Source organism: Carya illinoinensis, chromosome 10 (genome assembly GCF_018687715.1).
Source record: "Carya illinoinensis cultivar Pawnee chromosome 10, C.illinoinensisPawnee_v1, whole genome shotgun sequence".
NCBI lineage: Eukaryota > Viridiplantae > Streptophyta > Magnoliopsida > Fagales > Juglandaceae > Carya > Carya illinoinensis.
In genome coordinates, this window is record NC_056761.1 from 1129500 (window position 1) to 1155545 (window position 26046).

General features: G+C 36.6%; 3 protein-coding genes and 1 non-coding gene across 6 annotated transcripts; all 4 read right to left on the reverse strand.

Moving 5' to 3' along the window:
* Positions 1-2167: 2167 nt before the first annotated feature.
* LOC122278042 (ubiquitin-like) lies at positions 2168-2922 on the reverse strand (the record flags this gene model as incomplete). Its single annotated transcript, XM_043088109.1, has 3 exons — positions 2168-2554; positions 2630-2716; positions 2817-2922. Coding segments are annotated over 3 exons (240 nt in total), but the record flags the coding sequence as incomplete, so codon positions are not given.
* A 701-nt stretch (positions 2923-3623) lies between these two features.
* Positions 3624-3703, reverse strand: TRNAL-UAG. Its single transcript has one exon. It is a non-coding gene; the product is annotated as a tRNA-Leu (tRNA).
* Positions 3704-5004: 1301 nt separating this feature from the next.
* LOC122280097 (protein ORANGE-LIKE, chloroplastic-like) lies at positions 5005-8296 on the reverse strand. Of its 2 annotated transcripts, none has more exons than XM_043091065.1 (8): positions 7958-8296; positions 7485-7602; positions 7182-7301; positions 6699-6785; positions 6358-6434; positions 6088-6215; positions 5706-5842; positions 5005-5278 (listed from the first exon to the last, which is right to left on the reverse strand). In XM_043091065.1, the coding sequence occupies exons 1-8, from the start codon at positions 8158-8160 to the stop codon at positions 5201-5203; spliced, it is 948 nt and encodes a 315-aa protein (XP_042946999.1). In that variant the 5' UTR covers positions 8161-8296; the 3' UTR covers positions 5005-5200. The 2 variants fall into 2 exon arrangements, with proteins under 2 accessions (XP_042946999.1, XP_042947000.1); XM_043091066.1 differs by lacking the exon at positions 7958-8296 and adding an exon at positions 7703-7913.
* A 6072-nt stretch (positions 8297-14368) lies between these two features.
* Positions 14369-21853, reverse strand: LOC122278803. Of its 2 annotated transcripts, XM_043089005.1 has the most exons (11): positions 21068-21853; positions 20869-20990; positions 19769-20072; positions 19027-19449; positions 18750-18906; positions 18415-18656; positions 16953-17890; positions 16534-16874; positions 15948-16208; positions 15650-15855; positions 14369-15271 (listed from the first exon to the last, which is right to left on the reverse strand). In XM_043089005.1, the coding sequence occupies exons 3-11, from the start codon at positions 20030-20032 to the stop codon at positions 14567-14569; spliced, it is 3537 nt and encodes a 1178-aa protein (XP_042944939.1). In that variant the 5' UTR covers positions 20033-20072; positions 20869-20990; positions 21068-21853; the 3' UTR covers positions 14369-14566. The 2 variants fall into 2 exon arrangements, with proteins under 2 accessions (XP_042944939.1, XP_042944940.1); XM_043089006.1 differs by lacking the exons at positions 20869-20990; positions 21068-21853 and having other exon boundaries at positions 19769-20856.
* Between the last annotated feature and the right edge of the window lie 4193 nt (positions 21854-26046).

The following is a 26046-nucleotide window of genomic DNA, read 5'->3' on the forward strand; positions in this document are numbered from 1 at the left end:
GCATCCTACTAAATAAGATGTAGCACATTTACCACCATTTAATAATCATTTATTGTATGGTTCTTTATCATCAAACGGTAATAAATGCGTCACATCATATATAGTAAGATACAAGTGAGATTATAATATTGTGTATATTATTATTCTTTTATTATTATAGAGAATGTAATAGTTAATCCAATGTAGATTTTAAGTGTTAAGTGATTAACTAAAAGTTAAAAAATTACATATACTTAAAATTTTAAATATTGGGATTGTCAATCCAATGCCAATACTCTAAGCTCATCCATTGTTCTCTCATGATTTTCAAAACTTCTATCATTTCTCCTGTCATATGCACTAACACATGCATATAGGAACCATTTTCAAATCACTGCCACTTGTGAGTTGTCTCAAAGGCCTCTCCAACTTGCAAGAAAATCTACCAGTCTAAGAGGCATGACCCATAACAATCCAGTTCTCGCGAATAAATCATCCCACATGGTTCTGGCCATCTCGTAACGTAAAAACAAATGATCTACTTATTCACCATTTTTCTTACACACAACACCAGTTATACACTATTACCCGATGTTTCTTTAACCATGGTGAAGATCTTGCCTAGAGATGCTATCCATATGAAAAAAGCTATTTTCGAAGGAGAAGTCCAATTGACAACCTTAAAATGGAAATTAGTATTGGGACTAGGATGCCCTCCTTAGCACTTGAAAGGAGAAGCTAGGGGTGGGATCTGACTCCATCAGAGTTGGAAAACCCACCTCCGACTTCCAACCTCCGAGAATTAGAAGTAAAATCAGACTCCGACTCCAACTTTGATGGGAGGTTGGAGTTGCCGATCCAAGCTCTAATTGGAGTTGGAGTTGGTCCAAGGCCCAATCTCTATTTGGGGCCTTGGGCTCCCCATTTTCAAAAAAAATTTTGAAAAAAAGAAAAGACTAAAAACCACCAACAACCTAGCTAGTGGGCTTCTCATTTCCAAAAAATACTGTAAAATTTTTTTAAAAAAAAACATAAATACAATGAGTAAATTACATATATTTCAAAACCAAAAAGAAAAAAATTGCACAATCACAAACACAATGTAAATAAAAAATGCTCGAAACTACCAAACAATCACCTCAATCACAACCAAACAACCTCCACAATCACAAGTTCACAACCTGTCAACCACAACGATTACAATCACAATCACCACCAAACAACCACCCATCCACCACAATCACAGCCAAACCCTAACCAACTTCACCAAACTCGGACATCAATAGGCCAACAATAAAGTTAGCAATTCACAGCATTAGATTTTCCCACTTTTGAAGATAAATTCTTGTTCAAAGTGAAAGTGGCTTCAGACAAGATCAAGTAAACATCAAGAGAACTAAAACAAGATACTATTTTTTCATAATAAAACAGTAAGAGAAAAAATGTTCCAGTTATAAGTAAATCATAACAAAGTTAAACCAATACATCATATCTATTTTGGTTCTATTGGCTAGCATCCACAAAGATATACCATAAACATCTCCAGCACCATACAGCTATTCCCCTTCCTCAAACTGAATTAACTTTTTTTCCAGCTCAAGAAAGCGCGAGCATCACGAAGTATCATCTCTGTGGTATATTTTCAAGTAGTACTTTTTTTTGATAAGTTATTTTCAAGTAATACCTATGCCAAAGGCCCAAAACATTATGTACCACCCCTGAAAATCAACTGAAGTTATGAGTCCAGCTGACAAAGTTGAAGAATGGAAATCAATATTGGGAGCAAGAATAACCACTTTTACATTTAAACCGCAGAAGAGGCTAAGTTATTGTCCCGTCTAAAAAGAATAAAAAAGAAAAAAAAAAAATCATGTCTCAACACACAAAACCCATCACAGATGCCACCACCCAACATCTAATCCCCTATGCTTCAAGACCAGACATGGAGGTCTAAGTAACACACCTATATTGGAGAGAAAAATTCTATTCAATATTTCCATACAACATACACCACATTTTATTTTATTTATTTTTCTTACCAAATGTATGGTATATGGATGATGAGTAGAAGAATTTAATTAGTTTAAAAAGAATAAAACCAATTTTTTTAAAAATAAAATAAAAAATATATAGTATGTAGTAAGGTGAGATGATGAGTAGCAAACTCATCCTTTTAAAGACCTACAAGTAGAATCCTGCAATCAAATCAATGCTACATGAGCAGTGTTTGCAAAGTACAAGAGTAAATCATTCTTTGATTTAAAATTTCCGCTACATTGAGGAATTAACACCATACATCCAAGCAAAATACAACTGTTTGGATTGCTATTCCCATATTTCGCCATCAACCTTGCCAGAATGGTACAAGAGAACCGGCAAAGGAATTAAAATATCTACAAGTATGGAAGTATGGAAAATTCAACTTGAGGGCAAACGATAATACAACCACAAAAGCAGAACGTATTTTTTTACTTGCGGCAAATCATCTTGTCTTGATTGTATTCGCGGGCCAAAGCCAACAAGGAAGGCTATATGATCCCACCACGAAGTCTCAATACAAGATACAGCGTCGACTCTGAACAGCACCAACAAACAATCAAAGGAAAAAAAAATATCAAGTTCCAAACATCTTAGAAATACGGAGAGATACCTTTCTGAATGTTATAGTCAGCTAGGGTACGGCCATATTCCAGCTGCTTTCCCGCGACTATCAAACGCTGCTGATCCGGAGGAATTCCTGTGAAGTCAAACAGACACACCCACAAGCTACCATCACAACTGGACCTCTGGTAAGCTCAAGGAATATAAAGGGGGTGTAATGTAAATGATAAAAGTACCTTCCTTGTCTTGGATCTTAGCCTTAACATTATCAATTGTGTCGCTGCTTTCGACCTCGAGGGTGATGGTCTTCCCAGTTAAGGTTTTCACGAATGCATCTTTATCTTAGACGGAGGTGGAAACTAGAATGGAGGAAGTAGGAACGGCAAATCCTTTTTTTTATAGACTCTGTTTCTAGGGTTTCTTGATTCATCCCAACCCATGAGCGACGGCTACGAATTCGATTTTCTCAGTTGTTGATAAGATCCGACCTGACTCAAGCATCTTGGGCCAGGGGAGGGGGCCGGGCCTTTTGTGGGCTTATATAGCAAGATGAATTGGGCCTAGAGCTCCCAGACACAAGGCTTGAAACATGGAAGGTTACCGCACTTTTCCATCTTCGCTAAAGGGAAAGGCCCATGTAAACTTAACACACATAATTGAACCTCTTCCAAGTGTATAATTTAATTTTCTCCTTTCCCCCAACTGCCGTGCGGAAAACGACAACTCCGATGACAACCATAATTTTAAGATTATAACTAATTTCCTAATTTTTTTTAATACGTATTTGCCATGCCATAATATACGCTCATGATGTTCCGAATAGCATTACTTATCACTGCCTTGTCCCAACATCAACCATTTTTCTTTTCTTTTTAAATGATTCTAATTATTCAATAGCCAAAGTGTAGGCATAACCTTTTTTAAAATTCTTGTATTAAAAGAAATCAACTACTGGGTCTAATATAGATGCAAAAGCTATCCGAGGTTTCTGAGAAAAACGTGAGGCACACCAAGCGAACGAAAGAAAAATATCATACTTTCCTTGACAGCTGTGGGATTTGAACCCACGCCCTTTCGGACCAGAGCCTAAATCTGGCGCCTTAGACCACTCGGCCAAACTGTCTATTATGTCAACAGATTAGTCAAATTTATTTATAACATAATATTACTTATTCCTTATATGTGATTACGTACGCCCCCGTAAAAACTACCTCTCAGAGTTGCCCTGCAGACCTTGACACAAGGTTAAATTCTAGATTTCTGAAGTCGTGAATATTCATGATTATACACACATTTCCTTTTCCTTTTATCTTCTGAAATAGTACTGAGTTGCATCTGTAGAGTAAAAATATTCTAAATAGAAGCCTGTTTATATTTTTTACACCACACACAGGTTGAATTTTATCACATCACGGCTCGTTTCAAACAAAAAACACAACCACATTTTGATAAAGTCAAAGACTCGTAAGCAAATGAGTAATGTTACGCATTATTATAATTCTAATTATTTCATGATATGGTATTAAATTATTTGAGATTATTTACTATATTTTACTTATGAACTTATAAGTTAATGTTACATTATAGGATACTAAGAATCTGAGAGGGTAATAACAATTAGGATGATGAATAGATATTTTTTAAGTAAATAACCCATCCCCCACGTAGCGCTCACACTAAGAAGCTTCACCCAGCTTCGACTTGGGGACAATAACAAAAGCAAACGAGGAGGAGAAAGAGAAAGCCTTAACGTTGGTGGAGTTCTTGAATTGAAATGGAGAGGTATAGAAGGCATGACCCATTAATCGATGAACTTGAACTTAAATGAAAGAACTTCTAACACTGAAAGATTATTAAAAAAAAAAAAAAAAACAGTGAAAGATTATTAGATTTTAGAAAGCAAATTAAGCACATGAATATGCAAACAGTTAATTCAAGATATCGATTTTGTAGTTAAACGTTTGCATCACTCAATACAGGATCAAGACAAACCGGCTCACGAACTCTGGACTCACAAATCACAACTAGAGGAAACATTTTTATGTTGGTGAGCTGAACAAGACGACGGACTTCTCGCCACTTGTTCTTCTGTATTCCCTGTTTAACCTCCCAGAGGAGTTTTGCATTTTGCGTTTGCGTTTAACATAATGATAAGTGAAGTGAGAAGAAATACTGGCAATCCGTACTCGTGTTTTACTCTTCCATGCGTCTCTACTTAGGTGTGTGATGTAAGACGGTTGTATGGCAAAGCCGCAAAACTCCTTTTTATAAGATCATTTTTACAAGTTTACACACGAACACACCCTCAACGTCATATGAAAATTCTCACGCGTCCATAGAATATTTTATTTTATTTTTTCACTCCTTTATTCAGTTGTGTTCATATCTGTCCATCAAACAGTGTCAAACCGAAGTCGGCATAACTTCCGAAGCAAAATGCTGTTTAGCTAAGGACTGATCACTCTGGCAAATTGGCAATGGCATGCCAATTTGCATCGTTTATACTCATACAAGAAAGAGAATATTGGAGTAGGAAAATATGTTGCCTTTTTTTGCTGTCAACTTTATTTTGTGTTTTCAGGGTTACATTTGGGGGGAGGGGGAAGGCCTGCAATCCTCTTCAGTCAAATGGATCTATTCGTGGGTCATGCTCACTGGCCATCAACATTCCAGTGCACAGGCATGTCGGGCACATCACCTACATATGGAAGATAATACAGAGAGAGATTAATAGTAGGACTGCAACATATCAAGTGGAGTTTTTTTTTTTTTTAAAATGAGAGAACAACCCCACGGCAGAGCCCTTAGGACTCAGACATGGAATCTAAACCTCTGGGGAGACTATCATAGCAACCTACCGCCATGGCCTCCCACTTAAATCGCAATTTGATCCCAAGGAGAATTGAACCTGTGACATGAGGTACATGCATACAAGTTCGTCCTTACCACTTGGGATACCGACGGGTGGGTACATATCAAGTGAACAGTTTGCAAGTAGAGAAAGTCGACACGCATGCCAAAACTAGCAGCAAACACTAAGGGCATGTAGATCAAGCATTAAGTTAATTTAAAAATTCCAAATTATTTTCCCCAATAACTTATCTTTGATAGGAATATATGCATACCTTTCCTGCACCGGAGCAGTTTGGACACCTCTCAGTTGTGGGAACCTGCAAAGGGCTATCAGATACAGAGGATACTGATAGGGGATTAATGCTTAAGCATACACCGCTGGAAGAACATCGCGCACATGCCAAATAACCTGGCAGCAGTATGACAGAAAATATGTTACATTGTTAAAGCAAATAAGTAAAAATAATGATGAGAACTTTTCTTTTTCTCCCCAATCCCTCACTTTTCCACACCAAAAAGGAAGACTGATAAACTCAAATCAATGCAAGACAATGCAAGAAAGAACCACAAACTAAGCTTACGAACACAAGCGGGAAATTTGATCTTCTATCTACCTTGAAAAAAAAAAAAGTACTCGGTTTAAATGTTACATACCAGTTCCATGGCAGTATTTGCACCTTTTCTTCTCTTGCTGCTCTACATTGTTAGCTTCAAGCAACATCAAAGCTGAAATGACACCAACAGCCCCACCTGAAAAAGATGCCACAATGGGATCTACCTGGCTGATTTGAGAAATTAAAAAAAAAAAAAAAAAAGTGTGATTCAGAACACTAATTCGGAATGTGTTGTTTAACAATGCCAAAAAGTTTTGGTTGCTTCAAAATTTAGGTCATAATTATGGAGAAAAGCAACTCCTGTAAATACCTTAATTGCAAAGGCAGATGCATGTTGCGTATGAAATCTTCATATGAGGTGCCACCCAAACCTAATTTTAGCTCCAGCTGCCATGGAAACAGTTTTCAACATTTAACACGATCATGGTTAAACACTGAAATAACTTTAAAATAGTTGTGATAGGAAAATATTAATCCCCAATTTTCACAAAGCATAAACAAATATATATAACCACCATCAGCTGGATGAAATGCTTAATGAAATGCTTACAACCCAATTTATTAGGGTTTTCAAAGGATGTGGAGCTGAACATTAGGGCTCCATAAAACCCAAACAAACATGCACACAGAAGGAAAAGAAGAAAAACTTACTGTGGGTGCAATAAGGCCCCCGAATATGATTATCCCAGATATAAATGATAAGCTAGTCAAGTACAGCTGCTTCAATGTCTTTGGTGTCTATTTCAAAAGACAAATGCACAACGTAAGCCTAAAATTAGAAATATAAATGATCTAATAATACAGGCCACACAGGAGAATAAAAATTCAAAAAGACTTAAAACAAATAGAGCAGGGGATACCTGTTCCAACGCAGGCTTAGAGTATTCTAACCATATTTTCTATCAACGTTTTTATTAGCAATTTCCTCTCCGTATAGGGCATGATGGATTGCACTATCCAATAATAGTATCTTTTAGGCCTTTCTTTTTACAGCCGAGGTGTCTATTGCAGTGACCCTACCATATCCTTCGTTAATTTCCCTACGTGCATATGCTTCTATGGTCTGGTAACTAAAAACGAATCAGCTTTATTAGGTGAATGACGCAATCTTTGCAAAATCATTTTCAAACTCACCACATGAGGCAGAAAAGGAATAGAAGAAGGAATGTCAGGCATCTCATTTGCTTCTTCCTCGTCGTTCTCATTGATGACTTTCACTCCCTTGATGCGCTCTTGTACCCTTAATCTCCTTACCTATACAAGTTCAATTTCAGAAAGTTCATAAAGCAATAAGAAAAGAAACACTAATTAACCACTGAACGTGAAATGTGCAGAAAAAATCCCAAGGAATTAGGCTCTAGCAGAAAGCTTGGCTCGTGTGAGTGTGGTTCATTATTTACAGTCCGGACCGAAGCAAAGAATTTTAACAAACTTCACCTCTTCCATGAGAAGAAATATCTTATTGCGTCTACTCCTTATGTTATTTTGGATTTCCAGCAGCTGCATCTGTACAAAATCCTGAACGGTTTCCGGTCCTTCTATGATGCAGAAGTTGCTAAAATTTGAAAAGAAAAAACAAAATATACCTCATAAGATTCATAAAATCTCATGTAAAAGAAAGTAAGTATATGCTCTCATACATAATCGATGCAGACCTAAAGCAAAATCCATACAGAAAGTACTTATAGAGGCGGACAATTCTTCTTTCATGCAGAGTCAATAGGAAAACTGAACTGATACGTGTCACTCGATCCAATTAGCTGGATTTATCGTGTTGTTTTTCTTAATAGAAGCTCTCACGCATTTATTCCCAAAAACTGACATTTTCCGCACATTTTCTCGGCAACCAATCCAAAATGGCTTAAAGAAAAATTTAAAAATACAATTACACTTAAATCAAACAAGGAAACCTAGGGATGTTTTCTCCGGAGGCGTCTTTTGAAGATGAAGAAGAAGAACAGGCGATTCGAGGCCGTGAGAAGGTGCCTTTGAATGAAACCAGACGTGTCGCATTTCCGATGGAAGAGGCAGAGAAAATTGGGGTTTTGGAGGAATCAAACTTTGGCCGAGAGGATGTTGAAACAAGACGAGAGTGGAAAGAGAAAGTAGCCATCGTTGCTATCCCTCGCTCATACGAAAATTGCAGAGAGAGAGAGAGAGAGCAGAGTTCTGTTGGCAAGTGGTCGATGGGTTAGTGGGAATCCACAAACAAAGACACTAGGGATGTTGTCTCCGGAGGCGTCCTAATCCGACGATAAATATGACTTCACAACCATTTTTTATTACAAAAATTTTCATATGCGGCAGGTATCAACCTAGTTTTGTCGATTTATTAAAAGAAGATTAATTCTATACATCAGCCATTATTTATGATGTACATCATATATTTATAAATTTTTATAAAATGTAAAGATATTTTTTATAGAATATATAAATATTTTTTATAAAATATGTGGTGTGCAGGGATAAATAGTAGCTGTTCTTAATATTTTCTCTTAAAAATATAATTTTATTTAAAAGATTATTAATATAATTTAATTTAAAAAATAAATTTTAAAATTTAAAATATATTAAAATGTAATATAATTTAATATATAAAAAGGAAGGTGAGCTGTTTTTTTACCTTTAAGATTATTTTAAATTTATGATCATTTAAGATTATTTTAAATTTATGATCATTTATTTTGAACAGTAGAAAGGGAATGATCTTTGAAGAAACTGAATAATTTTTTGTACAACAAAGGGTAATTTAAGTTAAGTTAAATTAAATTAGAAACAAAGATAATAAAAACACTATATTTGGGATTTTCTAATTAAGCTTGATTTAGATATAACAATCTTTAAATTTATTTCAATTCATCTCATCTAATCATTATAACTTTTAAAAAAATATACAAGAATATGGGATAATGAAGATCCAAATGACTGATTTGAAAAAATACACCCATAACTTTTCAAAGGAAAATAATAAAAACACAAAATTTTACAAACATTTACATACTCATGAACGGTAATTTCATAAGTATGTGAGTCAACACAAAATATTGAAGTATGTAAATAATAGTTGCTTATAAATAGTTAGTTTGTAAATAGTTTTTTTTTTTTTTTAAACAAGTCAAAACATTCATTCATATCAAAGAGTCCTTACAAATAGAGTTTTTATTAAGCCAAATGGCTTGACTTACAAAAGGACATGAATCTCACCACATAACAATGTCTTCAACTTCCCTTGCATATCTTGCCAATTGATGGGCAGCACCATTACCCAATCGATGGACATGCTCAAGTCTTATTTCTTCAAAACCATGCATAAGCCTTCGAATATCTTGTAAAATGAAATCAAATTCCGTTAGACACTCAGAATCTTCATTCAAATAGTTGACAAGAATCAAAGAATCAGATTCTAATATGATTTTAGGTACCCCCCATTGAGCACACAGTTGTAGGCCTCTCAACAAAGCAATGGTTTCAATAAATTCAGCTGAAGAAACCTCCATTTCTACCTTACTAGTAGCTACCACAACATCCTCATTATGATCTCTCAAAATAACCCCAACCCCAGCAGAAAAAGAGTCACTAAATGTAGCACCATCAACATTTAATTTCAGACAACCTATTGGAGGGTGAAGCCAATACACAACAGGATTGATCCTTTTATCAAACCTAGGAAAAACATGCACCTTAGTATACTCTTGTTTTAATGACAAGGTATTATTAACAACAGTATTAATATTCAGAAATGCATCCTCATAAATAAACTTGTTTCTCCTATTCCACAGTCCCCAAGCAACTACCCAAAAAGTAGCTAACACATCATAAGAACCTCTATCACGAGCCAAGTTTGCCAAATCCCAAAAAGAGAGATCAGAAACAATCTCACCTAATTCAGGACAATAATCCATCCACACTTGTCTCACATCATTGCAATAAAATAAGGCATGAGCAGCATCTTCAACACAACTAGAACAGATAGCACAAATATCATTCTCAAGCACATGTTTAAGTTTTAAATTCTGGAAAGTTGGTAGTTTTTCATGGCACGCCCTCCATGCAAAGATCTTAATTTTTTGAGGGAGTTTCAGATGCCACAAACATTTCCAAAAAGCTGAAGCCATGCTCTCCCTTAAGTGCTGCCCCATATCATTTGAGATACCCTGCTGTAACATTCGGTAAGCACTTCTAATTGAATAAATTCCATTTTTCTCATGCACCAAAAACAAAGAATCTTCAGCATGAACAGAAATATTAAGCTGCAGAATTTTCTGAACCACATTTGGATTGAATAGAGCTCTTAAAGCTTGTATATTCCACCATCCCGTACTGATATCAATCAAAGAATGAACTTTTAAATCTTTATCAAACTCAGAATTATTGAGGGGCAAATTATAATTAGGAATCCATGGGTCTTTAAAGACATTAACAGATTTACCTTTTCCCACTCTCCACCTACACCCTCTCTTCAAATCTTTTATAGCTACCAAAATACCCTTCCACACATATGATGAATTACATCTGAGCTTGACTTCAAACAAACTTGTATTGGAGAAATATTTGGCTTTAAAAACACGATGCACGAGGGAGCCCTCATTCCTTAAGAGTCGCCAACCTTATTTAGCTAAAAGAGCTAGATTAAAAAGATGTAGATCTTTAAAACCCATCCCTCCTCTAAATTTAGAGTTACTGAGCTTCTCCCAACTTACCCAGTGAATTTTATTTCCTTGTCCCTGATTTCTCCACCAAAACTTTGCCATCATCATCTCTAATTCTTTACAAAGAGACTTTGGGAGCAAAAAACAGCTCATAGCATACGTAGGGATAGACATTGCTACTGCCTTAATGAGTACCTCCCTACCCACTTGTGATAATAATTTACTTTTCCACAACTGTAATTTCTACCAAACTCTACTTTTGATACTAGAGAAGACTTGTTTTTTTGATCTCCCAACTAAAGGTGGTAGTCCCAAATATTTTTCATATTGCTGTGTATGACTCCCTCCCCAAAGTTGCATAATATCAGCTTTTAATTCATCACAAACATTCTTACTAAAAACCATAGAAGTCTTTTCTTTGTTAATACACTACCCCGAAACTCTCTCATATTTGTTTAATAAGATCTGAATCTTTTCATTAGTGGCAACATCAGCTTGACAAAAAATAAGACTATCATCCGCAAATAGCAAGCGATTCACTCTAGGTGCACCTCTACAAATCTGAACCCCCTTAACACCTTCTCTACCAGCAGAATTTTTTAACAAAGAGATTAGGCCTTCAATACATAAGAGGAACAGATAAGGAGATAAAGGATCTCTTTGTCTAATCCCCCTACTTGGAATCATAAGGACTTTGGGGCTGCCATTAACTAATACTGAAAATGAAACTGTTTTCACACACTTCATAATCAAACTTATAAAGTTACGAGCAAAACCAAGGGATTCCATAATTTTTTTTAAAAATGTCCACTCCACCCTATCATATGCTTTACTCATATCCAGTTTAAGAGACATAAAGCCTTTATTTCCATATCTCTTCATTCTCAAGAAATGCACAATCTCATAAGCAAGGAGCACATTATCAGAAATTTGTCTACCCGGAACAAAGGCACATTGAGTATCAAAAATAATATCCGGTAAGATCTTCTTAAGTCTATTTGCAATGACTTTAGACAGAATTTTATAGAGCACATTACAAAAACTAATGGGTTTGAAATCTGCCACTTTTGAAGCTGATGCCTTTTTAGGAATAAGAGTAAGGAAAGTATGATTCAAATCACTAGGAAAATCCCCGGAATTCAGAGCTAACAACAAAGCATCAGTAACAGATTTACCAATCACATGCCAATACTTCTAGAAAAAAATAGGAGACATACCATTGGGTCCGGGTGCTTCTGAGGGGTGCATTTGTTTGAGAGCATCCTCCACTTCCTTGGCCACAAAGGGTTTTAAGAGCTCTACATTCATATCAGTTGTGACCTTCCTATCAATACTCGATAAAACCTCCGTCATCTCCACTTGGTCCACTGCTGAAAAAAGATTCTAAAAATAATCAGTGATTAAAGCATCCATCTGAACCCCATTCTTCCAGTTTCCAGAGTCATCCTTCAGCTGAACAATGGTATTCTTCCTTCTTCGAGCCGAAGCCTTTGAATGAAAATACTTAGAGTTACAATCCCCCTCCCTAAGCCACTGAACACGAGACCTCTGGTTCCACATTAACTCATCCATTTCCAGCCACTTCTGAACTTCATCACGGGCCTTATTAATCTCAGCCAGGAATAAACAATTAGGATTAGTAGCTTGTAGATTCAGAAGCTTCATCTTGGCCTTGGCTAACTCTTGTTGAACATGCCCAAAAGATGACTTATTCCAAACTCCCAAATCCTCTGCACATGTAGAAATACAGCTCATAATACGGCTCAAAGAAACAGAACCCTCAACACGCCTCTACACATTTTCAATAATAGAGGAGCATGCTGTCTCTCCCACCCACATGGCTTCAAAACGAAACAATTTCTTCCCCATTCTCTGAATTAAAGCACTATCAGTATCTAACCACAAAGGAGAGCAGTCAGAATGTGTCGCTACACCATGATAAACTCTAAGATTTGGATATAGATCACACCATAAAGTATTAGCAAGAAATCTATCCAATCTCTTTATAATTAAACCAGCCCCCTCTCTCTGATTGCTCCAAGTAAAGCGAGTCCCAACAAACCCCAAGTCTCTTAACTCACATACTTCCAACACCTTCCTAAACTCACTTAGTTGAGTATTACTCCGTAAACTTCCTTCATTTTTCTCAGAATTGTCAAGGATTTCATTGAAATTCCCAAACACTAACCAAGGTATATTAACCCCACGGCCCAAAGTTTTTAAAACCCTCCACACTTCCATTCTAATAGTCCTATCCGGATGGCCATAAATCCTTGTTATCAAACACTTTTCCCCATTACAATCAATAACAATTGCATGAATATGATGATGAGTATAATTAATTATAGCTAAATTCAACTCATCCCTCCAAAACAGAGCCAGCCCACTGCTCCTCCCCACACAATCCACACCAAAACAATTACTGAAACCCAACTTGAATTTACACAACTCCACTTGTCTAGCATGCATTTTCGTTTCTTGCAAAAAAACAAAATCAGGAACTTCCTTCGTAATTAAATCATGAAGCGTACGAACACTCCGTGGGTTCCCAAGCCCATGGAGATTTCAACTTAAGCCTTTCATTGTGACCGGAGGGGCTGGTCAACAGCCACCACCGATAAAATAGGTTTCGGATCCACAACATTAGATTCACAAGAAATTTTACCTTTCTTTGTAACAGCTTCCAACGGCAAAGGGCCTTTTCGTTTCCTGCCGAGAGAAGCCTCGGTTTGAACTCCATCAGCACACCCAGAAACTGCCGACCTGCCTCTCCCATGCTACCGCTTGAGATTCGCAGCCCTAGCCGCTGCTAAAGAGATAGTCGGGTTTACTTTAGATTGGGAAGGGGCTGAATGAAAACCCGATTGAAGAATAGAAGACTTGGACTTGTAGCCGTATGGGCTTAAGCCCAAACCCAAACCCAAATCCGAAGCCTGTAGGACTAGGACATCAGTAAGCCCATGCACATTTTCATCCCCGTTTCCTTCGGTAAGCCCTGTACACCCACTGTCTTCTGCTTGCAGACTCTGCTTTATTTCTGTGATTTCAGCAACCACATCGTTCCGAGATTCCTCCTTAGCCGTTATTGCAGAACTAGCCACCTGGACACCCGGAAACGAAATATTTACCTCCGTAATTAACTCCTCCACGACAGTATCTTTATTTCCACAAATTATGCTCTCAACTGGTACGGTATCTAAAGCTGTAACCGACGGAACTGGTTCCGTAACAGACAGAACATTTGAAAATTCAGATTGCGTCATCGTCCCCTTTGGTTCCCTTCCCTCCGCCGTCGACAACGGTGCTGCCATTGTTGTTTCCCCTGAGTAATTGCCCTCACGCCGCCCTACCCCCCTTCGAGTACTCAAAACACCGGCTCTCAACCATTGTCCATACGGAAGACGATTCGTCTGTGTGACGAAAGAATTGGTATTTACTATTTGCTACATAATAAAGCATTAATATCTGATTCAATTGATTCTAGTAAATTCAATGTTGTATCTTCTACTTGTACTTCTGTCAATTTGGACCTATGGCATTATTGCCTAGGCCATCCTTCCTTTCTTAAACAAAGTTTCATACATAGATTTTTTCCTGTTGTAGCTCCTTCAAGACATACAAACTGTGATATGTCATTATGCAAATAAGCTAAGTTTATAACTAAACTAACTATTTACAAACTAACTGCTAACTATCTATTTACAAGCAACTATTATTTACATACTTCAATACAAAATTTCGTGTCCCTAACATAAATCTTTTTTAAATGACATGTAAAAATGGGATCAAATCAACAAATGGGCTACATGACACAAAAGGGAACAATGCAAAAAGAGTTACAAGTATGACTGACGCAAGCTAGAAACAAGATCAAGATGAGAAAAAGAAGAATAGAAACAGCAAAATGACAGCTAAAGGAGGAAACCAACTCCTAAATCCACCATATTCTTCGTATAGATCATTTTCCCACTCCAAGGACTCTTTAGTGTACCTCCTTCCCTCGGCAATGGTATCGCCATTTTTTCCTCCTTCAGCTGATGATCTGATATGAGACAAAATGTGAGGAAAAACCTTCTTATACGACTCCTCTCCGATCAATAGGTCCGAATGCCCAAAACCCTCCACAACGATTCTTTCATGTCTAAATGCTGGCTGGTGTAACTTCATGTACTTGTGAGCAAGAAATGAAGTCTCTGGAGTCACGAGGAGACTCCGTCCTCCAGAAATATAAAGGGTAGGAAGGGCCATTCTCTCAGGATGGATCAAATACGAGTTGTTGCCATTGTTATCAACAATAAAACCAGCCTTGCATATTTTTCTGAGATGGGGAAATGCTGCCATGGGAAGCCTTGTCAAACTTTCTTTGTGTAACCAGTAGTGCATGCTGGGGCTTACGTTTTCATGCCAGAATGGGTTTCCAAATATGCCAGAAAATACCTCACATTCGTTGCATGTGCATCTTTCACACCGGGGTATCCAGCGGGCAATATATTGCAGGAGCCGATGACGCCTACTGGCCTTTGATGTTTCCAACAAAGGCAGGATTTTGTTCTTTCCTAGTATAACCATTGATAGCTGCATGTTGAATTCAGAGATCTTAAGCTCAAGGATCAAGGAAAGAGATTTTCATGATATTGAGCTAAACCAAATTAAACCTACAGATTTAAATATTTATCATCCATTTTGATTGATTGTTATTACTTGGCTGACTGTCATTCTTTATTGTTGTTGTTGTTGTTGTTATTATTATTTATCAGTGTCATTCTTGGTATTGTATTGTTATTATCATTTGATGAACATAGTACACACTAAGGGAAAGAAGAAAGACTAAAACACCGAAGCAAGACATCTGAAAAAAGAAAGCAAAACAAGGGCAAAGCCACCGCATTCCTGGAGAGAGAGAGAGAGAGAGAGAGAGAGAGAGAGAGAGAGAGAGAGAGAGAGAGAGATTACTGGGATAAGAGGAAGCCACATTTTGAACATTGATGAAGCATTAAGCTTGAAGAACATTGAAGAGCTGGTGCATGACAGCGTGGCTATATGGGCTGAAGATACATGCCCCCCCATTAAAGCTATATGTACAGCTAAGCCTCCAACACAATGTGCAACGACATGTATAGTTGCGTGCTGCCCATGTAGTTCAAGGATCTTATTTATCGCTGCAAAAGAAACAAAGTGAGAACTGAACACGGACACCAGAATAAATAAGAATTGATTTGAAATGAGGCATGTATGATTTATATTCTTTTACCAGCTGGAACGTCAAATCTTCCAATATCTTCAATCGTGAAGTAGTTTGAAGGATTCAGAGGATGCAACCTCGGTTGCAGTAGCCATGTTTCATGCCCCTCTTCCAGTAAAGTTCTGACTAAATCATTTGGTTCTGTAGGCAATGAATAACTCTCAGCATGCCCATTAAGAAGGAGAACTGGTTTTGGTTGTTTTGGTCCTTCTAGAGTCAATGGGATTTGGGTGCACTTCCATTGCCGGCAACTGATAAAAAAACCATCTTCTGCATGATACACAATGGACACGAGATTAGAAATTAAAGTAGTAAGCACTTTCATCGTGAGGTCAAGTCACAAGTTGAGCGTATAACTTGATGGTGTTGGGTATTCCTTTTAGTTCTTCCAGTCATCTTATTCATTTTATACCTTAAAGTGCATTTAATTCTTTTTATTTCACATACTAGTAAAATTTGAATGAATATCCCATAGCTCAATGTAACTTTTGTTTCCAAGGTTTAGTCTACCGCCAGGACTGGAAAATTAATTATACTAATTCTAATTGAATTTCAGTTTTCATGCTTGTAAAGAATATATTTAGATTCCTGCTACCTGTTTTTATTTCGTGCAAGGTGCTGCTTGGATAACGTTTAAGGCATGAATCTGATATGGTGAAGTCCTTGTGACTCCCTCTTGGTATCTGTACGATATAGGTTCTTAGAAAAGTACGTAATAAAAGGCGTACGAGCATCCCTCGATTGTTCCCTTCGAGGCTTAACAAGCTCTTCAAAAGTTCTGCCATGGAGATATGAAACTCGCCTTTGAGATTCATCTCGTCTTCCCCTGAATTGTTCACAACTTTCCTGAATGTCACATGCAATGTTGTCGTCTCCCTCCAAGCATATAAAGCAAAGAGATAAGGATTCAGTATCTTTTTCCCCTCAAGAACATATCTGCATGAACTCAAATTTCATTAGTTCTGCAGTAGCAGAAAAGAAAAGGAAGAGAATTTTACAAACAACCTCTCGTACCTTGAACCAGAAGAAGCTGCTAGGAGAAGATGATAATGCATATACTGAGTGTAAGGATTTCTGCAATCTACTTTACACAGATTTATTTTCCCGTCTAAGACATGTAACTTGTCCTTCTCAATGGCTTTAAATTCCACGTATCCGCCAACTTTCCCTCTTAGAAGAGGATGACATTCTCTTATACCCCATTTCCACTCAGCCGAGCCCTTCTTATCTCCAGAGTTCATTTTTATTTTCAAATAAGCTGTGGATGGCATACCCCCAATATAACCTCTCATGGTCTCTTTAAAGATGACCATTGATCGCCAATCACCCCTTGTATTCTTCTCGGGAGTAGAATGAGGACTTTGATGATCAAATTTAACAGGAAGTTCAACGTTATTATTGTTCTTGTACATGAGAACATCCCTCACAAGGTGCTTGCTTACGTACTCAGCCGCAGTTGCGATTGTAAGAGATGGATTTATGCCAACAGAACATGGGATTAAAGAAGCATCGCATACATAGAGACCCGCATGTACTGTGGCAGGACCTTCTGGGTCAAAAACCTGACCACTGGGGTTACAAACACCACATACATGATCTGATGATGCATTGCACCCACCTAAATGATGAACTGATGTGCTTCGGTACCTTGACATGAAGAGGATTCCTCCTAATTTCTTAGTGAGCTTTTGAAAGGCATTGAGTTTTCTTGGGAGTAAAGGATCATTGGGTGGACTAAAGCAAATTCTATTCATGTCCTTGTGAAACGTAATTTTCCCATCGTTGTCATCATATCCCATTGCATTAAGTACCATTGCCTGGCTTGCTTTAAAATTTGTAACATGTTTTATCTTGTCAATTACCCCATGAAAGAACCAGAAGCCAGTTGGCCATCCGTAAGTTGTGATCCCTTTAAACAGCAGGTAAGGATATGCTGTTGGTAGTACAGCACCCTGAAACAATAGAAAAACGTTAAATGTTATATGAATCCTTGGTGACAGAATTTCGATAATTATGCATGTCTATATATGCAGCATGTTTGCATACTTTAAGCATGTGTTTTTAGAGAATTTCATGTTGAAAGACCTTGACTGGGTGGGCCCTAAATAAACCATCTTCACCATACCAGCTACCCCAGCTTTTAAGATCATGAAACGATCAAGTATGGACTGTGATACATCAATATCTCCTTGACTGTGCTCTTATTTGAGAATGGGATTACTGCCAGCATATTGGATAAGAATCCGAGTCTAAACATAACACATGCATGGTCACATACAGTTAAGGTCAGCACCAAGGAAATGGGCACGTCGAAGGCATCTTGTGAGCCCAAAAGCAATTTTATGGATTCATTATATCTCATAATCTTGTTTCCCAAAAATTTAAGACGTGTTTCTTGTAAATAAAAACCAAATAATTACATCAACGAAAAAAGTAGTTAGAAGTTAAAATTTTGAGCCTAGAGAAGTTTCAAGACCTGGATTGTGAAGCCCGATGAATATGTGTAAGATGAAGAGATGGATGGCCCTGGCCGTTCTTGAAAAGTTATCTTCGAAAGTTGCTTTCTGTTTAATCCATATGAACTCAACGGTGCAGGGCTTCCAGCAAGATAGGCCACAGTATTTCCATTACAGCTGAATCCAGACCCAAGTGAATCTGATAGTTTCAATCCTCTCATTTGTGACTGGAAAAGTATCTCGGTTGTGCCGAAAACTCCCGCTGTGGGAAAAAAATACCAATTTTGGAATTTTTTAGGTATTTGTTTAGGAACAAAAAAAAATCTAAAAAAGAGTTGCCGCCACTGCCTTTTACCTGAGAGGACAACAAAATCAGCAGTTATATAGTCAATCTCATTCAAGTAAACATGCCATCTTCTTCTCTTTTTGCTAATTATGCATTCTTGAAAATTTTGATATGGGTTTTTAACCACGTAGTGAACCTGACATTCTGTTTTCACATCACATCCTGCCTACATCACGAAGAAACTTTGATTTTACATAAAAGGAAAGATCAAGAAATTATTTGGACGGCCCAAATAACAGGACTTTTTGTCAGTTACGAAAAATATATAAAGTGAAAGAGGATATGCCTGGATTGCTGAAAGTAGATAATTTTTGTCAGTAGAACTTTTGGCATTATAAGGACACCCAGCAAGACAGTTTCCACAGGCTAAGCAGGGATCCATTTTTTGAGACTTCATTGAATTGGACACTGGTTCTTCAAGAGCAAAATTCACGCTTAGCTTCATTGAAGTCTCAAAACTTTTTTCAATATCTCCATCAGTTAATTCTCCCAAGACTTTCGCAGCTGGGAACTTGACAGGAACTCTTTGTATTCCCAGCATGGCTGTAGCAGAAGCTTCACAAATATCCCAATCCCTTTCCCATTCGTTTGGCCACTTTGTATTTCTTCTAGCACGAACTGGGGTTGGCACCATAACTCCTGCATTCACAAGTGAACCTCCCCCAATCCCACAGGCCACCACTGCTACAGAATCATTTTGTTCATGTACCTATGTTTTCAACAAACGGATTCATAGAAATTAAACATATTTTAAACTGGTTTTCTACTCCTTGCGTATTATCATTCAAGCTTGTACGTATAGGTTTTATGCAATTTTGGTGATCGGACAAATAGATTTATGATAGAATTGTAAAAATGTTGCATAAGATGTACAGGTGTTTTGCGTATTAATACAAGATTAATTAGCCATGATATTTTTCTGCACTGGTGCTAAATCATTTTAACGAGTCTAGTAATGTGCAGTCACCTTGTCTCATGGTTATACATGTTTGATTCCAAAGAAAAGAGGATGGCAAAGAGAAACTAACCTGGAATAGAGCATCTTTTGGGCCAAAGCTGACACCTAAGTTATGGTTCTCCATCCTTACAGCAGCCATGATCTTCAAGCTGTCTGTTGGAAAGTCACGAGCTTCCCATCTCCTCCCTTTTTCAATTAAACACACCTTTATGCCGGCCATTGACATGCGACAAGCAGCAACAGAACCACCATATCCAGACCCCACAACAACAGCATCATAACCATCTTCTTCTCCATCACCAAGCCTTCTTGCAAACTCTGCTTGTTCCTTCATTTTCTTTGAAATCTAGATCAAAGATTCTTGAACCGAAGTCCTTTATGTATGGTCAAGTATATATGAAGTATCATATCAGTTCACGAAGAGTGAAATGAACGAGATAAGAGAATAGTATATAAGAGAATTTCAGTTTGGATTCTATAAAATTTACAGCCGCAAAGACAGCCATCGTGGAAGTTACGTGATAATACCATTTTGCCTCTGTCAAAGTGTGTCCATAACTTCATTTATTTTTCAATAAACTGGCCGTATCAATTTTTTTTTAATATCAAATAATTAGATGAGACAAATGCACAAAATGCAGTCACCTAGTTATATCATGCTCCTCAAGAACTTACCTATGGCATTCTTCTAAACTACACAAAGCAGCAGATATGTATTTTCCTGCTGTATGGAATCAGACAAACTTTTAGAATCTAAAAACTAAACATGTAGATTCCATTTTTCTTGTCCCACAAATTTTTTATTTGCTCTAAGACAACGTCGTTCCTCCAGTCTTCTGTTATTGACTTGCATAAAACTCCACAAAGCAGCACAGTATTTTTTTCCCAACCGTATAGAATCACACAAACTATTACAATCTAAAAATAAACATGTTGGTTCCATTGTTCTTGTCCCAATGTATAAATCGCATTGGTCTATGCTCCATGACTATGGATACCTACAATGTCTCCATCAACCATATTTTTCGTAAATCCAAAAGGCAACAGATGCACTTTAGCCAAAAAGTAAGCAAATTAATCAAACAGAATCACATATTTTTGAAGTTCTCGTTCCAACATGCAGGAAGCATAGGCTTTGTCGTGATTGATACTGTTTATAGCCAATATTACCTGCACGTTGTTTTCACTAGACTTGCAAAAAGATAGGCTATGGTAATAGGCTTGGACGTTAAACGCAGGTTCATTCATCGGTCAGCGACCATATACCCAAGGCAAGAACCGGGATCATCTCTCTGCAAAAATTAACCAAGCTTCATTGGAGTACAAAATCTGCATGGACGCAATAAAAGAACTCGAACAGAATCTGTACCTGTATGGACAGTGATCCATTCATGGCCAGATAGAAGAGAATTGGACCGGTACTATCATGAATGGTTAGACAGAGACATACGCATGCTATTCTGGTCATAACGACCTTAGTAATTACCAAATGCTTGATGGGAGTTCCACGCCCTTAGTCAAGAGTTGCAATACTTGACCAGTAGCTTGGTCAAGAATGGAAACTCCCACCATCCCCAACATCGATCGAAAATGGAGGCAACTCTTGTAACAGAGTTGAAAACGTACGTAGAAGTTCTTGTATTAAAAAATACCGAAAATGGCCAAATGTTTGAAGTGAATAAAATAAAGGGCAATTACAAGTATTTATATGAAGGCTAAATATATAACTCAATCTAAAATACAAAACAAGTCATATAAGTACATCAGCAACTGACACGTCTAAAAAAACTTTTTTACAACTCAATACTTCGTCAAGAGATGCAACTCCTTATTTCATGGTGACTATGACTTTTTCAAAAATGGCGGTTCCTTTGTCAAAGGATGGAGACTGCGTGCCTCTCAAATCTCTCCTATGAAAGGAGAGGCCATCTGATGAAGGAAGGCACAACAACACAAGAGAGCTCCGTCGACGTGGAGAGCTGATCGAAGAGAAAGAGAGAGAGTCAGGGGTGAGCTTGAGAGAAAATAAGCGAGTTGAATTGAGTGGATTATGATATTCTTCCTCTATAATATTTTTTGTGACTTTATGTATAGTGAATGAATAATGATCGTCTTTGAAAAAACCATTACAAGTATCTTGCTTTCGGCTGCTCTTTCTACCCATTCCCAACTCGCACACAGAGCCTCTGAAATTATATACGGTTTTCATTCAGATATTTTGTTGACCCAGAGGTAAGGGGATAGGAAGGGACCAAAAAAAAAAAAAAAAAAAAACCAATTGCGAAATAATTATTTGAGTTTTTACGATTTTTATAATTAGAGATCTCAGTTTTTATTTTTAATCAAATTAATATTTAAATTTTAATAAACTCGCAATTAGATATCTTTATTAATTTACTGGTATGATTTACATATAACATCAATATCACGTATCTTGAGAAATGCTTCGTATAAATTCTAAATAGATAAATTTTATATAAATTTTTATAAAAAAGTAGACTCTCCGTTAAAAAAGTAAAAATAAAAACTATTATTTATTAATAAATTTTTTTTTTTAACAAAAAACTGGTGTTTGCCCCCGCACCCTTGTACCAAGATAGGGTACTCCGCCCCGCATGATCCCTCCCCCCCCCCCTCCTCCAACAAAAGGCCCAAAACTTAACAAAAAATATATAAAAAAAGAATTTACAATAATAAAAATAATATAAATTATATAAATTTAGAACAAATGAACTAATTAAGTACTACTCTAGACTATTACCTAATAAATTAATAATAATAACTAAACTATTATAAAATTAAAAGAACACAATTTCAAAATTATAAATATAAAATAGTCCAAGGGACATTATATCAACATTACAAATAACTAACTGAATCACTATCACTAAATACAACTAAACGAGCCGCTTGACATTTGGGGCCACTCGGACTGGTGGCTAAGGGTGGAAAGACATGTAATTAGTACTGATTGTTGTGAGTGTGATATCATAAAATCTGAAACAATATTAATAATTTAATAGAAAAATAAATTAGAATTATAAACAAGAAACAAGACTTAAAATTACAAACATATATTAGAAATGAAAAAATTAAAAACTAAAATTTGACTAATCAAGATGAGATGGAGTCAAGATGAGACATTGAGAATAGATAATTTGAAATATGGTCCTTGGGTTTTGGATTAGGATTAGCTTATTATAAAAGCTAAAAAAATACAAGAAAAATAATTAGATACCAAAAATTATATAAATATAAAAAATAATTAAGGGACAATACAAATTGGACAAACCTATGACAAATTGGCAATGGTGGGTCCAATACCATGAAGTCATACTGCAATGGAGGTAGACGTCGTCTCATATATTGCTACAACAATTAAATTGGAATTTAATACTGATGAAATGAATATAAAAAAATTAAAAAAATAAAATGAAATCAACAATTACAGATCCAGGTTGAACACCACCATTCTCGTCAGTTTCCTTAAAGTCAAGAATATCCATAATTTGAATTTCCTTTCCCATCATCCAATTCTCCAATGTCTTCCCAAACGTCTCACACCTATGATTGGAAATTTGACAAGACTTCACAATTTTTTTGTGTAGTGTCCAATCACAATTAATGAAATCATGTATAGTCAAAGATGTGTGATTATCATTTTGAATGAATGTCCAAGTCCATGTATCAGTAGTGAGACAAACTACTTGACCCGCCAATTGGTCCCTCAACAAATCTTTCTCTTTCTTGTAATGTTTTCTAACATCATTTGCCACAGTGTGGCAAGAAAGAATATAAAATCTAGGTTCCAAGCAATTAGAATATTCTTGGAACCATTTCCTCTCCACAAACTGAAAATGCAACTCGTTTATGATAACCATACGAGTTAACTTTCTTCTACACTTATCATGATTGTACTTAGTATACCCCTTCAACATTGACCCACACTACTCCTGTCCAACATTTTTTTTAGTCCAATCTCTAGTCTAAATTGACTCTTCGCCTGTAAGGATTTTAATATTAGACTCTTCTTGCATTATTATTCTAAGTGGACCTTCAATTGTGAGGTACTATATTTCCTATAGTGATATCCATAGAGTTTACCACAGTGGTTACGCTTTGCTTGGGATTATTGGGGTCACTAGTCTCTAGTTTGATAAAGTGAAATCAAACTATGGAAATGAGTTTTTTGCTTTGTGTGGGCTTGGGGCAGGACAATGTTTTGTCTTTGTAAGGTCAGGATTAGGGTCCGTAAAGTTAGTGCCAGGTGTAGGGTTAGAAGTTTAGGTGTAGGAGAGCATAACTTAAATCTGTAGGACTAAACATTCTTGATTCTCCAAAACAATCAAAAATAAAAAGTGAAAAATGAAAACAATCAACATGCCACTAACATCAACAGTCAAGGTGTAGTCAACACCACATATTCATAGCAACACCAAGGATTGATTTGTATCGATGTTAAAAAGTTAACTATGTATAATAACAAAGCAGATCAAAACGAATGTTGTTACAAAATAATACAAACTAAGAAACCATATTTTATTTCTCCAAAAACATTATATAATAAAACAGTTGCAATATTATTCCAAAAAGGAATTGCTTGTAAGAATCTAGTTTAGAGAGCTTCCAGCCATAAAAAGCCAGCATAATGATTTATAAAACCAAAAAAATAAAAAATAAAACGACTAAAACTCTGACAATATGTATTCAAACGCAAACATCAAATTCAAAATGCCTAAATTTAGCCATATTTTCTCTTTTGAAAAGTAACCGAAAGAAATGGGAGGAAGTCAATAAACTTAAACATGGTGGGACTTAAAATGAACCCTTGCCAACAGACTCAAGTATTTCTTATTCAGACTTGAGACTACCTTGGAAAAAGTTTAATGTTGTGTTCATATTATCTTTATTCGTAGTTTTAGGCATTATACTGAGAATGACAACTGTTGCAATAGAGAAGGACTCACTTACAACAACATCAAAGTTGATTTTGATGCCGCCAGAGGCTTGCTTCCATGGTTTATTTTTTATTTTTTGGTTGGAATGCAAGAAAAATAAACATAACACAAGGATCTTATGATATCTAATAAATATGCAATATTATTCAAATTTCAAAAATTCATACAAATAACAATAAATCATATGATGCATAGTCTCCATCTCTCTTAAAATTCAAACAAAAGATGACAAGTATCAATCCAACAAAATTGTTGGCAGTTGCAATAGAGATTTCGATTTTGTTATGTTTTGGTTTGGTTTTTTATATATGTTTTCTTTTACATTTCGGCATGAATGCATTTGATTTAGATCTCTGAAAAGAAATGGGACAGATTGAAACCCCTAAATTAATTTAGGATTTCGAATTGGACCTAAATTAAACTAATTTAGGGTTCCAATCCGAAATTAGTTTAGGCACCAAATCACACACAAACAATTAATACACATAAAAACACATGCACAATTGAATCTCCAAAGCACACAATTCACAAAGACTCACATCCTCCAACTCCTCCATTTAACAATTTTAACCCCATCCTTCCTCCAATCTCCATAACTAAAAAAAAAAAAAAAAACATAATCGGATTAGATTCTTACCTTTGGCGATGGAGATGCAAATGGACGACGAAGGCAAGTGCATATGATGGATGGATGGCGAAGTAGAGAGAGAGAGAGAGAGAGAGAGAGAGAGAGAGATTTCAATGAATTTAAGGACTGGCAATCGAGTTAGAAGGGGGCAAGTCACCTCGGGAGGAGGGGGCCTTTACCCCCATACCAGAACGACGTCGTCATTTTATGGGGGTTTTTATAAAAACTCCTAAGCATAAAACAACTACGTTTTGTAATATACAAAAGGACGTTGTTTTATGCCTAGGGTTATATATATATATATACATAACCTGGGGTGGGGTTGGGCTCCCTTTGTCGCCTGCCTCCACAGGAGCCCCTAGATGTGAGTGGGGCCACCCGCTTCCCTAATCTGCATTATGGATCCCCCACCTCGGCCCATTCGCTCGGGGTGAATGGGGCGAAGCAGCAGGGTGCTGAACCCCGCTGCCCACCCCAATAGTAATTCTGCAGATATGTAGGTAGATGCTTAACTCTTTCAGATCTTCTAAGAGTATTAGTCTCAATATTAGCAGAAGTATTGGAAGAAGTATTTGAGGGAATTGATATAGAAGAAGTATTTGGGGCTGTTGAGTCATAGATTTGAGGAAAATCAAGAAAAACAAAAGATGTATGGATGGTGTTTCGAATAGAAGGAAAAATTGACTCATGGAAGACCACATTTATAGATACAAAGGTTTTGATGGTGAGTAGATCAAGAACTTTGTATCCTTTTATGTGAGG

Excerpts from the sequence above, each read along its gene's own strand:
- LOC122280097 (XM_043091065.1), bottom strand. The coding sequence starts at position 8,160 with ATGGCTACTTTCTCTTTCCACTCTCGTCTTGTTTCAACATCCTCTCGG. Across the intron at positions 6,216-6,357 it reads CATCTGCCTTTGCAATTAAG|CCAGGTAGATCCCATTGTGG; the intron begins GTATTTACAGGA and ends TTCTCAAATCAG. Across the intron at positions 5,843-6,087 it reads CAAATACTGCCATGGAACTG|GTTATTTGGCATGTGCGCGA; the intron begins GTATGTAACATT and ends TACTGCTGCCAG.
- LOC122278803 (XM_043089005.1), bottom strand. The coding sequence starts at position 20,032 with ATGAAGGAACAAGCAGAGTTTGCAAGAAGGCTTGGTGATGGAGAAGAA. Across the intron at positions 19,450-19,768 it reads CAAAAGATGCTCTATTCCAG|GTACATGAACAAAATGATTC; the intron begins GTTAGTTTCTCT and ends TTGAAAACATAG. Across the intron at positions 16,875-16,952 it reads GCAGCTTCTTCTGGTTCAAG|ATATGTTCTTGAGGGGAAAA; the intron begins GTACGAGAGGTT and ends GAGTTCATGCAG.